Here is a 17,394-nt window from a genome sequence, read left to right on the forward strand (position 1 = left end):
TGAGCTTCAGAAAACAGTACAAAGGAAGATTGACTTGTGTGATTGAGATATTCATAAGACCAACATTGCAGAGGTACGCTGGGAGTGGTCTGTGTGTTGTTTTCACTGTCTGAGATGGAAGAGAAGGAGACATAGTGGGTGTATGTATCCTTGGCTCACTCATACAATCACTTTTCCTACTCCTATTTTTTTGAAGTGTGTCTAATGTGTTCTTTGTATGTGCATCTATGTGTGTGTGTGTATGTTCATTGTGTGTGTACAAGTGCATGTGCATATGTGTGTGAATGTAAGTGAGGGCCCAAGGTCAAAGTCAAGTGTTATTGCTCAGGGGCCTTGCACCCATTTTAAGATACTATCTCTCACTGGGACTTGAACTTACCGATTTGAGTAGGCTTGATGGCCAGTGAGCCCAAAGGACTCTCCTGTCTGCCTCTTCAGCTCTGGGATTAGAGGCATCCATCACCACACCTGATTTTCTACATGGGTTCTAGGGATTGGTCTCTGGTCCTCGTGGCTAAGCAGTAAGCACTTTTTCAGAAGTGCCATTTGCTGGGCCCTGTGTATGATGTTTTATTAACCACAGCATCATTAGGTAGAGGGAAATGGCGTATTTACTGTTATGTCTCTCACCTTACTAAGCACAAAACCCAATCAACTTTGTCTTTTCTTTAATGGTCACATTTGGGCTTCAATGGTACAGGTATAAAAATGTATTAATTCATTAATAGCCTCTGCATGAAAAAAATTATTTTAAATCAAATAAAAATAAAATTTTAAGTCTGAGAACGCCATCCAAGGTAAGAGGTGTTTCAATACCAAATTCACACAGCAGTGTGGTATCTGAAATAGTACCTCATTCTTTTATTCTGTTAACTGAGTATCTGCTGTATATCAAACCAGAAGCATAAGGAGCTTATACTTTATTCACAAGGAAGAGACACCTTATACTGGAGACCAGAATACGAGCTAGGAAAAGATCCTATGAACCCAAGGATTCACAGAAATTGAATAAGGAAAGGACAGTGCCTTGAGAGGCATGTCAGAGGGAAAAGGCAAATCTGGAGTCCTTGTGGTTTATTTATGGCTAAATAGACTCTGCCATACTGCAGGGGGAAGGGACACAGGCAATTCTGGCTAATTTCCACGGCTACACAGTCCTGGAATCAATGACAATATATATGGATAGTGGTGGAAGATGTTTGGGGACATTGAATCACTACCTGAGCAGGAGGATCATGAGTTCAAAGTCAATTTTGGCTACAACCAGGGAAGTGGGGGAGGAGGAAGAAGAGGAAGGACGATAGGGAGGATGGAAAGGAAAGGGAACAGGGGAGGAAAGGATAAAGCCATTATTTTTATGGGCATGTTGACGTATATATTAACAGACTGTTCACTACACAACAACATAGCTCTAACTGGTTATAGGAATTAAATATCAGAAAAGAGATTCATATTTCCATCTTGAGAAAGTGCATCCTGTCACTTGCTACCACTCTAAGTAACAGGCCCAGGAAAAGATGAAAGGATTTCTGAGATACAATTTAATGACAATGCAGTATACCTGTCCCTCCTACCACCCTGCAGCTTCATTGCAGATAACCTCCTGCTTTGTTCTACACAAACAACCCTAGCAGCCTAAGCCTGTTTGTTAGCGGTAGACATTTATAAACAAGGACTATATTCACTCAATTATTTTTCACAAACCAAGCAAAGAGGTCTCGGCAAACAGATCCAAGTGTTTATCATAAACCCTGAGAGACGTCCTCTATGTGAATACCACTCACTAAATGCAATGACTGTGGACCAAGGGGTGGATGAAAACTTTACTCAACACTCTCAGGACCACTGCCTTCCCATAGGCCTTGTGTGCAAGCAGAGAGAGACTGGGAGAAATGTTATCCAAGTGTCATAAAACATGCTCAGAAAGTAAACGATACCCTTTGGGAAGTAAACTTTCAGTGCACCAAATTCCATTTAGTGCCCCGCAGAAAGGATTCCTGCAAAGAGCATTCTGCAATACGCAGCTCATCTTTTATAGGTGAGCACTCCATCATCAAAGCCCTGGGATGGAGAGCCAGGTCTTCATCCTCCCAGGCCATCACAGTTTATAAGAGTGATGACTATTATCAAAGTTTTAAAGATTCCCCAGAAACTGCTTTTCTATAACCTCCCTTAGAAGCAAATTTCTGTCATAAACACACTATTCATAAAATTCTTCCATATGCTTAAGCCTGTCAAAGTACAATCCTGAGGCATCTTTCTACTGCAGTGAAGATATCCATTCATTTCCATATTTATTCATTTATTTCTTAATCAATAAACAGCCATGTCCATCGAGACAAAGGTACAATCTGATGCCCTCTTCTGGCCTCCAGAGATACCTGTGTTCATATGCACATACCCACCCACCCCCACATATGCATATACATAATTAAAACTAATATATGGTTTTTTTTTAGAGGCAAGTGTGAAGGAAAAAAAAGGGAATGAGAATAACTTAGAGGTTCTTTACTGACAAACACCCAAGATTAAATTGAAGTGTCTCATAATATATATTAAATGTTAATAAAAAACCAAGAAAGACATCACATTGCTTGACTGTAAAGTCATAGTTACTCATTCATTGTCAGAGGTTAAGGTTAAGAAGAAGCACCTGGGTGAGTGGGAGAGTTTTCTCCTCTCCATTCATTCTTCCTTTCATTCTTGATAGTACTGGGATTCAAACCCAGGCCTTTCAAATGCCAGGCAAGCAGTCTATCAACTGAGTTATGTCCCTATCACCAACTTGTCTTTTTTGATGTAGTAATGTTAGTATTAAGGATGCTCACTGCAGAACAATCTACTGGGCCCAGTATTGATTTTGCTAGTTTTCTGTTTGTAAGTTTTGTTTTGAAAAGCATGCATCAGTATGGACAATGAGAACTGGACATTGCTAAGGGGGCATACAATTGTAGTGTGGCTGCTTTGGAAATAGTTTGCTAATCTCATGAAGTGAAAAAAGAATACTATACACTTGGCAATCCTATTCTAATTATTTACACAAAAGACATGAAAACACCCTGTAAGACCCACGCATGAATAACTACTCTAGCTTTACTTACACCCAATGGAGAAGAGAGGCCAGAGAGATGGCTCAGTGGTTAAGAGCATATACTGTTCTTGTAGAAGACCCATGTTTATTCCCCAGTACCTATGGGTCATTTATATTGTTGTTAACTCTAGTTCCAGGGGATCTGATGCCCTCTTCTGGTCTCCACAGAGAGCCACACATACATGTGCTACACATAACCACATGTGGACACAAACAAATGCACAAATAAATAAAATAAAGTGGAGGAGACCCATCCATCCAGCTACAGGCTAATAGATACTCAAAGAGGAGATATCTGTACAGAGGCCTCACATGGGGCCAGCAGTAAGGAGAAACAGGCCACTAGGAAACAACATGAGGCATCTCCCAAAGGAGACCTGAGTGACAGAGGTGAAGGCTAAGGAGAATTCCTACCTTTATTTATAAGCTTGTTTTAGAAGACCCAAAGCTGCAGGGAGTCAAATCAGAGCCATAATTACCTAGGGTTTGAGTACGAAGAGGGAGCTAATCAGGACATGGAAAGATCCCATGTTTAATGCTGGTAGTGACGCTGTATGGGAATATGTTCAAACTGACTGAAATTGGCATTTAAGTGGTGAATGTTCTCTAAACCTGAGCACACCCAAACAAAGCTTTTAATTTGAATGTGAGGATGGGTTCAGTTTCCAATTAGAAAAGAAAACATTCTTCTATGTGCTAGATTTATTTTCTTAAATGTCTGTTGTGGTAGAGATAATAACACATTTAAAGTTATAGTAAGTCATTGAAAAACATATGGAGTGAAGGTAAACCACTGGTAATTTTGTGTTTGAGTGCATCTGTGTCTATGTGTCTGTGTGTTTACTGGTGCGTGAACACATGTGTGTACACTCATGTGGATCCAGTCAACCTTAGGTGCTACCCCTCAGGACACTGTCCATCCGCAGTTTTTGAGACAGAATCTCTTAGTTGTAGCTGGAATGTTGAAGCTGGTGGGCAGTGAACCTCGGGGGTCCTCTTGTTTGCGTCTCCCCATCACTGGGGTTACAAGGATGGACCCACCACCATGTCTTGCTTCATTTCATGTGGGTTCTGAGGCTTGATCATGTTTGCAATTCAAAGACTTTACCAACTCAGCCCTCCTCCCCAGCACCATCACTGATATTTTTATTGATGTCTATCTGGTCAGAGAAATTGTTTGTACATGAAACAAAGTAATGTGACTATAAAGTCCCCACTCTTAAGGGTTTTTCCCAAGCAGGTTCAATGAATCCTGAAGCAGACACCATCTGGATGAAGAATTGTAACATTTGCTCACCCTGACTCATCCTCCTTTCCTTTGGTCAGGTCAGGCTCCTCGGAATTTTGTTTCCATTGGCCCCAAAACATTTTTTTAAGCTGTCATGGTAGTTTCCTAAATTAGAGTTCTCCAGTCAAATTCCAAAAAAAGACATGGTCCCAGACCATGCCCACAGATCTCACTGTGAGGACAGCCTGGGCCCCAAGACAGTCAGGCTACCCTAGCACCTCCGCATAAGAGCTCGAGGCTAGAAACTTCACAGGCCTGGTTATAACTGTGTAATATTTATTTCACATGATAAATAAAAGCATTTCCTTCCTAACTCACTGTTTTCTAAAGTGCATGAAAAGCCTAATAAAACCATAAAGCAATGCACTTTCCTCATTTTACATGGAGAAAGATGGAGATCTGGAGGGTCCAATGACTTAAAGAGAGTTATTGAGCAACTTCAGGTGGGACAGCCATACTAGCCTCAGAACAAACCACCAGAAAGGACAGTGCTTCCTGGAAAGAGACTGCACTAGGAGTGAATGTTGTGAACAGCACAGGAAGGCCTGGCAGGCAACAGCACATCACTCCTTTGTATGTATGTGTATATATGTTTGTGTGTGCGTGTGAGCGCGTGAGCATGTGTGCACGTGCACACGCATGAAAGAGAGAGAGAGAGACAGAAAGACAGAAAGACAGAAAGAAAAGACCACATGCCAATGTTAGGTACTGTTCCTCAAGTGCCATCCACCCCCCTTTTTTTTTTCAGACAGGGTCTCTCACTGGCCTGGAATCCACCTACCTGTCTCTGCCTCTCCAGCATCGAGATTACAAGAACATACCATCACACCTGGCTTTGTGCATGAGTTCTAAGAGTGGACTCAGGTCTTCAGGCTTGCTATGTAAACACTTGACACACTGAGCCATCTCCTCAGCCCAATGCTTAAGAGTTTCATTTTTAGAACTTTGAGAAATAACACGTTACAGTCTTGCTTTTCTTAGGTATAGACAAAAATACAACAGAAGAACATGATGTTCCAGACTTGTCAAATTCACGGTCACCCAGGCTGAAATGGCTTTTCTTTCCAGTTCTCTCTATGGCTACCTTTGCTGCCTCTGCTCTGCTGGGATAGGACCACTAACTCACAAACTGCAGAGAGGGAAACATGACTTGGGCTATGTTCACCGGGAATGTTTAAAATATTTCTTCCAACTGTCGCAATCTAGAGGAAATGTATCTTCCAACCAATGTTTCTTAGCCATTTAAAACTTCTGGTATATTTACACAGAGTAGCAAATAAGAGTGCTCCATTTTCATGAAACGTCTCAGCCAGAAAAAAAAAAAAATTGCAGAGCGTGTGGAAATAGCAACCCCAAATCAATAGAAAATTTCTCTCTAGGACATGAAGGAAAAGTGGACAGAAAAATTTAAGAGCCAGCGAGTAGGGGAGGAGTACTGTGAAATCACATCTTCCGGACATGACACAGTGAAAACACGCATCAACTCGAAGATGCTGTGTTTGCCTACACAAGATCAAGCCGCTCTGAATTTCAGCATGGAACGGGGAAGGGTGCTCAAAGGCCCGCTCCTATCTGAAGAGTTACTGGCAGTGATGATCGCTGAGGAAGTGAGTCAATTTTCTTCATAGACATGGCCAATGGTAGCTTCCCCATGTCCAATGCATGGCTACACACCAATACAGACAATAGAATACTGTTCAGACAGTCTCTTCTGACACCCACATTTGGTAGGGTACTGTCTATGTTTTCTCCCAACAGTCTTAGTGTTTGAAGTTTTAAATCAAGGTCTTTGATAGTCTAGGAAGAGAAAAGCAGAGCAGAGGAACTCCTGACCAGCCAGAGGTAAACATGGTTTATATCCTCTCTGCATGTTTCATTCCCAGAGATCTAGGGAAGCTGGTCTGCAAGGGCTTTTTTTTAAGATTTATTTTTATTTATAAGTGTGTGTGTGTGTGTGTGTGTGTGTGTGTGTGTGTGTGTGTGTGTGTGTGTGTGTATGCATGTATGTAAGCCCACCCATGTGTGTGGGTGCCTGCCAAGTCTAGAAGAGAGCTTTTGATCCCCTAAAAGTACAGTCACAAACAATTATGATTTTCTCAGCATAGTTCCTAAGAATTGAACTTGGATCCTCTGCGAGAGTAGCAAGTACTGAATTATCTCTCTAGCCCCCAAGATGTTCTTTTAATATATGTGTGATCCATACAAAGAAAGAATAATTAAGGATATAATGAATATATATTCATATATATATATATATATATATATATATATATATATATATATATATAATGAATATGATCCTTTACACGCACTTCTATGCCAAGTTTCTATTGCTTCTAGTGGACAGGAAAAAAGAACCTGAAGATCATATAAATTCTTGAGAGCTAATAATGGAAACAGTAATTCTTGAATGAGGTAAATGGTAAAATGGCCTCTTGAAGTTAAACATCTAGTCACCTGTGCTTAAGTCAACTGTGACAGGAGAACCTCTGATACAGTGAGGAAGGAAACAGCGTCAAGGCAGAAGATAAGGGATCTGGGGAAGAAGGAGGTCAGAATGGTGAAAAGAAACATGGGATGTGGGGAGTGAGCAACTGAACACTATATGGGCGGTTCTCACTAAGCCTGACTGCTGGAGAGTGGCACAGGACAGTTGCTCCCCTTGCTTAGATGCACAACATTGACACACACACAACAGGAACACTCCAAGGCTACCTAGGAAACACTCTGACACTTCAGGCATGCTATCATTTGCTGACGGGAAATGGTTTATGAAATATGCCTGCCAGATGCTGAGTCTACTAAACCAACTTTAATTTACAGTGACAAACAGCAAAGCGCCGAGCTGCTATGCAACAGAAGCAGACATTACTATTAGTTCTATGCAGTCATTAACGTCATCTGATGATTCATGCCTCAGCATGCTAACCCATTAACAAATATCAAGCCTGCATGCCCTGAGTCGGGACAAAGGTCTTTCCTCTACAGCTCTACCCCAATAAGTAAGACCTGTTCGTCTGTATTTGCATTTTTCTTTGTTCTTGTTGTGTGCATAATAGAAGTGGTCATTTGTGGTAGACATGTAGTTTCCAGGGTGTGGAGGCGGCTCAGTGGGTAGAGCTCTCATTGAACATGCCACACATGAGTGAGGGCTCAAGCTGGGATCTCCAGAAGCCACATAAGGCAATTGCAAGAGTACTGCTCTGCCATCCAAGTGTTCCTACTGTGAGGTGGGGAGAGGCAACAGAAGATCCCAATGCTCATTGGTGAGCTAGCCTGGGGTATGCAGTGGTGAACAAGAGACCCTGACTCAAACAAGACAGAGGGTGATTACTAGCATCCAAAGTTGTCCTCTGACACACATATAGTGGCATGCATGTCTCTCCCACACCCAGACAGACACATGAACACACACACACACACACACACACACACACACACACACACACACTGATTTAAAGAGAACAGCAGCTCTCATGTTCATGAATTCACTAGATTGTTTCCTGAGGAACCAAGTCTGATATACATGTAAATTATGGAAGGCTTTGTGTGAGATCAGTACTCTGGGAGTTGCTGCTTTCTTCATGAATTGATCCCTCAAAACCCCTCATTCAAAGGTAGTAGACCCGCCCATTGGAGATGGCAGTCCTGCAAGCATGCCTCCAGGTGAGTGACAAGGCACAAACTTTCATTAACTTGAGGTGAGATGATGAGGCTGGGCCTTTGCCCATCTCCATCTCTGCCTAGGAGGAAAAACACTGCCCTAAGCTGTGTCTACACCGCTAAGCTTGGCTAACCAGAGACGCACACACTGAACACACAACACAGCTCAAAGAGTGAGGAGGCTGAGAACAATTATGGAATTTTACACGGTTACAGCAGGAACCCCTTGTAACACATGTTCAGCCATGTACACCAGCAGGCAATGGGTTAAAACGCCATCCTATGTGGGAAAATGCCCTTAATTGTGCAATGACTCACACAAGAGGCCTGTAACACTGCCACTGCCTCAAGGAACTCACCTTTGGAAGGGTCCCCTCACCTCCCGGGGAGACTTCATTTGAAAATGTCCCTTCTTTACTTTCCTTCTGTGTACCTTATTAAGTAATGAAATTGGTGTGGGCATGTTAGTTATGCTCTCGACCTTCTTTCGTTGGGTCTCTAGGGCGTGGCTTCTATGAAGGAGCCAGTTTCTCTTTCATCGGCCTTCTTGTAAACCAACCTTCCATTAAGTCATAGGAATCTGAGAAAGTGGCACACTAATCATTTAAAAATTAACATCTGCCCATGGGGAAAAAATAATTTCATACCCCTGGTTATTAACACATATAAAAGAGAACTGTCAACCTAGGGTGGGAAAAGATAACAGATCATGTGAATATAAAAGTTTTAAGTTGGAGGACTGGTGAGAGAGCTCTGTGGTTAAGAGAAAGAAGCACTCTTGCAGATGACCTGAAATTAATCTCCAGCCCCCACCACAGGTCCTTGCAACTGTCTGTAACTCCAGCTCCAGGAGACTCAATGCCCTCTTCTGGCCTCCACAGGCATTGCACTCTTGTGCGCAGCCCCACACAGAGACACATACACATAATAACTATTTTTTTTAAGTTTTCAAGTTCAACATAATAGTTGGTATTACTGTGTAAATCACTGTATGACGACTCCACTGCCAAACATGCCCAAAGGACTTTACAAAGACTTGAACAGAACTGTACAAACAACCACTACCAGCAATACCTTCAAAACTAAAGATTGATGTGTGAAAGAAAGGCCATCAAAAATAGTTCAATGATCCCAAATTATCATGTAATTATCTGTTATCTATGCCCCCCTCCCTGGCTGATTTCTATTAGTTCTTTAACTGTAATTACAGTTGACCTTTTTAAGGCCATTTAAGCTCTACATAAGAAACCTGATTACAGTGGGAAATATCCTCACAAAAGCAGGATGGGAAACCAACCGCTATTTATTGTACATATAATTATCTTCTCTTTCAGCCCAGGATAGAGTTCGGACTCTTGTGTAACTCAAATCTATGTGGGATTGTCATTTGATTTACAACTGGTGACCCAGCATCACCTAGCATCGTATGAAAATAATTTACTGTGTCTTATGTGGCCCATCACGGAAATCAATAGCTTGAATATAGAGATGTCTCAATTAGATAGTGCAAAGAGTGAGCCCCGCCCGCTTCCTTCCTGTATCATTAAAACGGTAAGTATCGCACGGCAGTGCTTCAAGCTGAACTGGAGAGCCTCTGTTATTACTGGCTACTCCACGGAAAGTGAGAGTGCACACAAAGGAGAGGAGAATTGCGGTTAAGGGGGTAGGAGTCACAGCACGAGAGGGGAGGGCCATGGAAATGTTAAAGCATTTATTAGTGCTTTTCTATACCACCTGAGTAATTTCAGGAGTTTGACAGAGTATTAAATTACAGTCATGAATACAGATGAGTCATCCATCCTGCCTGCCATGTTCTTTGAAGCCCCCAAACCAAGGACATGAGCAGCCACAGTGTGTGTTAGCAACCACAGTGAGGGAAATGATCTCAAGGTGGAGCTGAGGTCTCTCTCTCTCTGAAGCACATATTAAAACTCAGGGCGGGGGCGGGGGAGACTGCTCAGTAGGTAAAGCAATGGCTGTCCAAGTGTGAGAGCCTGAGTTCAAACCCCCAGAACCCAAATAAAGGCAGACAAGAGAGCCTGTGTGTCTGTACTTCCAGCACTCCCATGGGGAAGTGGGGGGCAGAGACAAGTGAATTCCAGGATCCCTGCAGGCCAGCTAGCATGGGGTATTCAGCAGGGGACAGCGACAAGAGACACTGTCTCCGAAAAGGTGGGAAACTAACACCCAAGGTGTTCTCTGACTCATGTGTGCCAAGGCATGGGGGTGACCCCGCCACCACAGAGGGAGATAGCCAACTGTCACCAAAAGCTTCATAATGGGCATACAGGTCCCCACACCATGCTCATGCACATTAACATTTTAGGACAACTTCTCAAACATGTCACGGCCTCAGATGACCTCAGTATAGACACTCGGAATAAAATACGTTTTCCAGTTTTAATAAAGAAAGTGGATTGTCCCTCACGGGAGAACTGAACCTCGACTCAGGACTTTCATGCACAATTGTGTTTTCTCCTTTAGCATGGAACAGATTTTAGGACTGGAAGTTGTACCATCACTGGGCCCTGTATTAACTGACTAGAATTCAAAACTTCTGACTATGCTAAAACGAGGCCCAAGGAGGACTACTTTTTCAAAACTTTCCTTTCAAATTCAGTCATGTCTTTCTTAAAAAATTGATTTTTAGTTATGTAGAAATATGTATGTGTGTGTGTGTGTTGGGGGAAGGAATATGTGCATGTGAGTACAGGTGCCCAAGAAATCCAAAGGGAGGCATTGGATCCCCTCAAGCTGGAGTTACAGGCAGTTGTTAGCGGCTTGATGTGAGTTCTGGAAGCTGAACTCGGGTCCTCTACAAGAGCAGTGTGCATTTTTAATACCTTCCCCCAAGTAGGTATCTTTAAAAAAAAAAATAAACCCATGATTATTTATTTTTGGCGACTCAGGAAAAAAGTAAGAATTTACCAAATAATTAGATTCACATGATAAAATAGTACTGGGATGACCATCAAAATCTGATTGTCCTAGCTGACATCTGTACACAGACATACCCACAGACCTTCAATCCACAGCCAACCCACTGAACAACACTCTGGGAAAGCATCAGGGAAGAAAAGACAACCCATGTCAGGTCGAACTAAGTTCCATGGGATTAACCAAGCTGTGAAGGGAATGGTTTGGCCAGAATAGAAGGCTGGGATTGTTGGAGTGCTCTCTGAAGACAACAAAAGCTTGCCATTCAGAAAGTCAGTCAGAGGTTTGATTGGTGCAGAGGGGGCCAGACCTCAGGAACAGCATGCTCACTGGGGGACAGTACCTGGAAAACTGCTGCTGCAGGCCACGCATCTGGATCCTGTTGTGCTCTGACTCCAGGGTCACCTCCCTCAACCGCTCCTCACTCTGTAGCCGTAAATGTCGTTCCTCTTCCAACTCATGTATCAGCTTCTCATGCTACAAAACACACAAAGGCATGGCCTTTAGAAGGGGTTGGCAGCAAAATAAGACATAAGGAGAGCTGGCTGCTGGTTCTTAAGTGCTAACCTGAGTTTCATATTCACAGCTATGTGTCCAGCTACATAAAATGCACGCACGTGCGCACACACACACACAATGATAACAGTTTTGTGAAGTAAATTCTGTTATTAACCTCTTGTTATACACCAGGAAACCAAGGATCAAAGATCTACACTTGTATTCAAATCATAGAAACGTTGATCTAGAGGAAAAGCTTGGTAGATAAAATGTTTGCCTTGTAAGTATGCAGAGGACCTGAGTTCAGAGCTCCAGCACCAACATAAAAGCTGTCATAGCCACAAGGACTCATAATGCCAGTGCTGGGGACCAGAGACAGGTGGAACACCGGGAGCTTGTTGACCAGGCATTCTAGCTGTAAAGGCAAAATCTATGTTCAGTAAGAGACCCTGGATCAAAAAATAAAGTGAAGAAATGATGTGGACATAACTCAGCACCATCCTCGGGCATCATATGGGTCCCCATGGGTAAGCATAAATACACACAGGATCACAGGATCACAGAATCCTGAAGGTGAAAGAATTTGAGCTCTGGATGGCTTTCCTCTGTTAGTGAGGTAATTTCCATTAAGCCAAGTTGTCTTTTGTAAGGAACTATGACCCCATACTCCCATCAAAGTCATAGTCATTCAGATATTAAAGCATCAGTGTCTGTTCAAAATGACTTCATCTCTTCAATCTCTGGAATATCATTTAAAGGAAGTGTCACTGTTTGCATAGAACGGCCAAGAATCTCAAGTTAATTAGACCACAGCTTCTGAAATTGTGGGTCAGAATCCCACAATTCAGTCGCAGGCTGAATATGGGGGGGGGGGGGAGTCATGAAAGTTTTTGAAAACAAAGTTTATGAATACTCAACAAATAAAATTAATTCGAAGTCAAACAAATAAAGAATCCAAAGTGTTTGTGGCAGCCCATGTCCATGCTGCATTGGATGTTTCCCTGTAGCCTTGGTTCTGAAGCCACAGCATGTACACTGCACATGCTGTCTGTGTGACATGCAGTACCAAGAGACACTGCCTGAACACCTTGGCTCAGATTTAAAGCTCCCTTATTTGCAAATGGCAGTGTTTCTTTGTCCACACAAAGTCTACTGCTCTTACAGAAGCATAACGCTTTAGTTACAGAGGAGAGGGTGTTTTCTGCCATCATTTCTCAGTATGTATGGATCCGATTAATATCTCTCTGCCCTGGACTATGTCCAGATGCTTGTTTAACTCTTGCTATGGAGTTACCTACTCGAGCATCCTACAAGAAGGAATTCAATGCATTATAGCTTGGGATTAAGACAGAATTTCCAGCAACTGCTGAAATGATTGTGGACATACTTTTGTCATATTATGCTACGTATTAATGTGAAGCACTGAACTCATTATTGGTGAATACAAAATCATAATATCCATCAACTCTGAAAACATTCAAGACATTCTGTGTACTACAATATTCAATATTTAGCCATGAGTTTTAATTCTTGATGTCAAAAAAATAAACAAGGAAGTCCATTTCATTAGTATGAAAATCTGCTTCCATTTGTAGTAGATAGTAAAATTACATATACACTGAAGAATGGTTTTTAAACAAATAACTATGATTTACAGTCAGCATCCATTTTATTTTATACACCTGATAACCTGTGGTCATATAAAAATGTCTCAGTCAAAAGGGGGTTCTGATTTAAAAACAAAAACAAAAACAGGTAGCCCTGAGTTAGAATACAGAGTTGAGAAAAATGCTCAAGAATTTGTTTTAATTTTGTCCAACCAGGTTTTCAGAGGTTAAAAGCAGGCCAAACCACTCATTTCTTTTATAATCCTGCCAAAATAGCTGATCTCACAGAAGGACATGCATAACTGACAAGGCCAGAAGAGCTAGCTGGTCCTGCACATAGCTCAGGCCTGGAAGAGCTGCTCCTGCACATACCTCAGGCCTGTAAGAGCTGCTCCTGCACATAGCGCAGACCCTCCTTACAATACTGACTCAGACACAGCAATGCCATCTCCAGTTCCCTCATGTTTTGTTCTTGTTCTTGTTTCTCAACTGCAGCACTCAACTGCAGTCATTGCTGCTAAATGGAACACTCTGAGCACAGATTATACAATTCTATGGTAAGTGTCAGGTATGTGATGGTTCACCATAGGGGACATCCATCCCTGTGTGAGGAAGAAAAGAAGTGAGGAGCTCCATGTTGAGATAAATCAAAAGTTGTAACTCTGTCGTGAATATCCAGAGTTCAATATGTGCCACTGCAAGAACAGAGAAAGCAAAGATGCCTTTTCTCCAGCTTGATTTTTTTTAAGTCTACCCATTTTTACAGGTGTAAGTGTTTTGCCTACATGTATGTCTGTGCACCATGTGAGTACCTGGTGCCTGCAAAGCTCGGAATAAGGTATCAGATCCCCTGTAACAGGAATTAGGGACAATTATAAGACAGCCCATTGGTGCTAAGAAACAAACCTCGGTCCTCTGCAAGACCAGCAAGTGCTCTTAACCACTAATCCATCTCTCTAGAACTCCAGCTCTAATTTATGGAGATAAAGTTATCCTGAAGACCATGAAGAAAATATCAGAATATCTCTAGAAGTATATTGCCATACTCTGAAAATACACACTTCCCTGCCTCAGGGATTTGGCCATGTGCTCCCTCTGGTTAAAAGGCCCCTGAGCACCAGGGACATGGCTCAGTGAGTCAGAGGATTTGCTGATTAAGCTTGAGCACTTGACTCTGACTCTCCAGCACCCACATAAAATCTACATGGGTCAGTTACCCCAGCACTGGGAAGGGAGACAGGAGGATCACAGGAGGATTACATTAAAGCAGTCTCACTCCAGGTCAGTGAGAGGCCTTGCCTCAAGGGAATGAGGTAGAGCGTGGCAGAGCAGGACATAAGACATCCTCCTCTTGCCTCTGCACACATATGCACAGGCAGACATAACACACACACACAAACACACACACACACACATACACACACACACACACACACACAGACTCATACACTTATATAATGGTCCATGAGATGCCACCAAGGGCTTTTCCCAGGCTCAACCTTCAGACATACCCTTCCACAGCATCACTTCATCCCTCTCTCCAATTCTGAGTCCCAACAGTACCCACAACATCCACTGCATCTAAGATCCCTTTTCTGGTTTTATTTATATATATCACATTCAACACTTGTCTGAGATTAGGAGATTAGGATCACCTTTCCTATGCAAATATACATGTATTTTTAGAGGATGAAGTAATGCACAGTTGTGCTAGAAATATTCCCTCTTGCTGACTTTGGAGCTGGCTTTCTTGCTAAGTCCTATCTTTGTTCCCTCTGAACTCTACCAGTCATTTACTTTCACTGAGATCAGGACAAATCAGAATAAAATCTTTACCCTGTCTTCTTAGAATATGACATTCTGGAAGCTTTGGAAAGCAATGGAAAGTGTATTTGTGGACGGAAAATGTCCTAAAGCCAATTCTCTGAAAAAAAAATGGTTAAAATGGTAAATTTTATGTTGTATGTTTTTAACATAATAAGAAAAACTAACCCTTCATCAGTATCACACACAAACACTAACTGTATAGAAGGATCATTCACAGTTGCTTTTTTATGGAATTTCTAAGATTGGGTTTTGTGTCCATGATGAGGTGGTGTCAGATGGAAAAGCCATGTATTAAACAGCTCAAAAGCACATGTAATGGAAGGTGACAAGTTCTGCAGAGAGAACAGTGACCCTCCTTAACTCAAAAAATAAAGGAACAGCGGCTACATCTGTGGCTCAGTTGCAGAGTGCTTGCTATCAGGCCCAAGGCCCTGAGTGCCATCCCCAGAACAGCATAAACTGGGTGGCATGGCTCCTATCTGCAATCCCAACACCTGGAAGGCTGAAGAAAGGAAGTCAGAAGTCCAAGGTCATCCTTGGTTACGTAGGAAGTTTGAGGGTATCCTGGGCTATACACGACTATCTCTAAAGACAAAAACAAATCATATGATTTTTCACTATGATATTTAAGGGGCTAATATCTAATAAGGGATCACTTTCTTTCCACATGAATAATCTTCAGTTCAATTTGATGTTGCTACCTCATACACACACACACACATACACACACACACACACACACACACACACACACACACACGCATGAACGCATGCACACCACAGAGAATATTGCAGAGAATTAAAATTGTGAAATTATGAAGGCAGGAGTTCACTAAAAAATATTCCTTACATGTGGAATTTCAAGGAATCCATCAATATTTGACAGTAACATGCCTGTAGTTTCCAAACAGAATTTTTCCTTCAAATTAAAACAGAAAAAAAGAAAGATGTCTGAAAATAGAAAAGCATTTTATTAATGAGTTGGCTGGATCCTGGACACACGGGTTTGTTCCCCAGATAACCTGATTTCCTCCAAGACTCTTACAGAAAAAAGTTGCAGTAAAGTATCCTTGGAGGGAAGCCTGACAACCAACTTCGGAACTCAGAATTTCTACATAGGCATAGACTTGCCTAGTGGTGTCCAAAATACCAAAGGCGTTTTCCAATCAACATCCAGTGCACCCTGAAACATCCTACCAATTACAGGCCCCTTCCCCTCTCTCCCTAACTGAAATCTAAAGCAACAATTGCTTTTATTCTTTAGAAGTCCATAAGACAGGCTGCGGAGATGACTCAGTCGTGAAAGGCCTCACTCTGCAAGTACAAAAAGTTGAGTTTGACCACCCAAGGACCATGGGATAAAAGAAGCTGGGCATGGTTGACAGGCAGAGACAAGTAGACTCCTGAGATCACTGATCAGCCAGCCCAGCTACGCCCCACCTGCAGGGCTTCAACGGGTTCTCGACCACCCTAAGGAGGGAATGTAGGGACAGGAGATACAAAGGAAAAGACACCAAGTCTAGATTCTGATCAAGGTGCCCTTTATTTTTCTTCCAGAAAGGTTTATATAGTTCCAAAGGGTTGGGGGAGCAAGAAGCTGTCATCTGCATAAGGTGGGGCAAGCTAACAGGATGTTTGCATAGGATGTTTACAGGGTGAGAGGGTCAAGGGCTCTGACTCAATGTCCTGTTGCTAGGCAACCTGACTGTAAACTGATCTAGTTCCCTGTCTTACTGGGGGTCTATATTTTTTCCACTAACTAGAGATTCTGTCCTTGTCCCTGACACAGCTAAACCAGGGTATCCCAGGCCAGGGACAGTACAAGAGTCTGTCTCAAAAACAAACAAACAAACAAAAAACAAACCCAAGGTGGATAGCACCTAAGGAGCTACAGTCAAGGGCTGTGTTCCTATACACACACACACACACACACACACACACACACACACACACATACACATATACACACACACACATACACACATACACACACACACACACACACACATACACACACACACATACACACACACACATACACACACACACATACACACACACACATACACACACACATACACACACACACATACACACACACACACATACACACATACACACACACACACACACACACACAGAGAGAGAGAGTTCTATAATTCAAACACATCAGTGTAGAAATTAAACTAATGTTTTCACAAAAAAAGCTAGTTTTAATTTAAAAACTCTCTACCAATTTCTATCAACCCCATGTCAAATGGATCTAAATTAAGCTATAGTTACAGCATCTAATTGCGGTCCCATTTTTGCTTTTCAGACAAATTGTGAAGTATTTTTCCCCATAAGCCCTCTGGATTCAATATCTCCATTAGTTATGAAAGATTCGGTCATTCTAGAAGCTGAGATGCAGATAAAGAACTTTGGCATTGATTTTTTTAAAGCACGCACTGTTGGCTGTAACAGAAGAATCAGAATCGGATTTG

The 17,394-nt window shown here is 42.2% G+C and overlaps 1 protein-coding gene across 18 annotated transcripts in view; it reads right to left on the reverse strand.

Annotated features, from left to right (window-relative positions):
- Nckap5 (NCK associated protein 5) overlaps nt 1-17,394 on the reverse strand; it is a 934,454-nt gene that overhangs the window by 470,971 nt on the left and 446,089 nt on the right. For all 18 annotated transcript variants that reach the window (XM_076547254.1, XM_076547253.1, XM_076547264.1 and 15 more), the window contains one exon: nt 11,323-11,456. In XM_076547254.1, the coding sequence (XP_076403369.1) occupies nt 11,323-11,456 (134 nt within the window). The remainder of the gene's footprint in view (nt 1-11,322; nt 11,457-17,394) is intronic.

Source organism: Peromyscus maniculatus, chromosome 11 (assembly GCF_049852395.1).
Source record: "Peromyscus maniculatus bairdii isolate BWxNUB_F1_BW_parent chromosome 11, HU_Pman_BW_mat_3.1, whole genome shotgun sequence".
Classification (NCBI taxonomy): domain Eukaryota; kingdom Metazoa; phylum Chordata; class Mammalia; order Rodentia; family Cricetidae; genus Peromyscus; species Peromyscus maniculatus.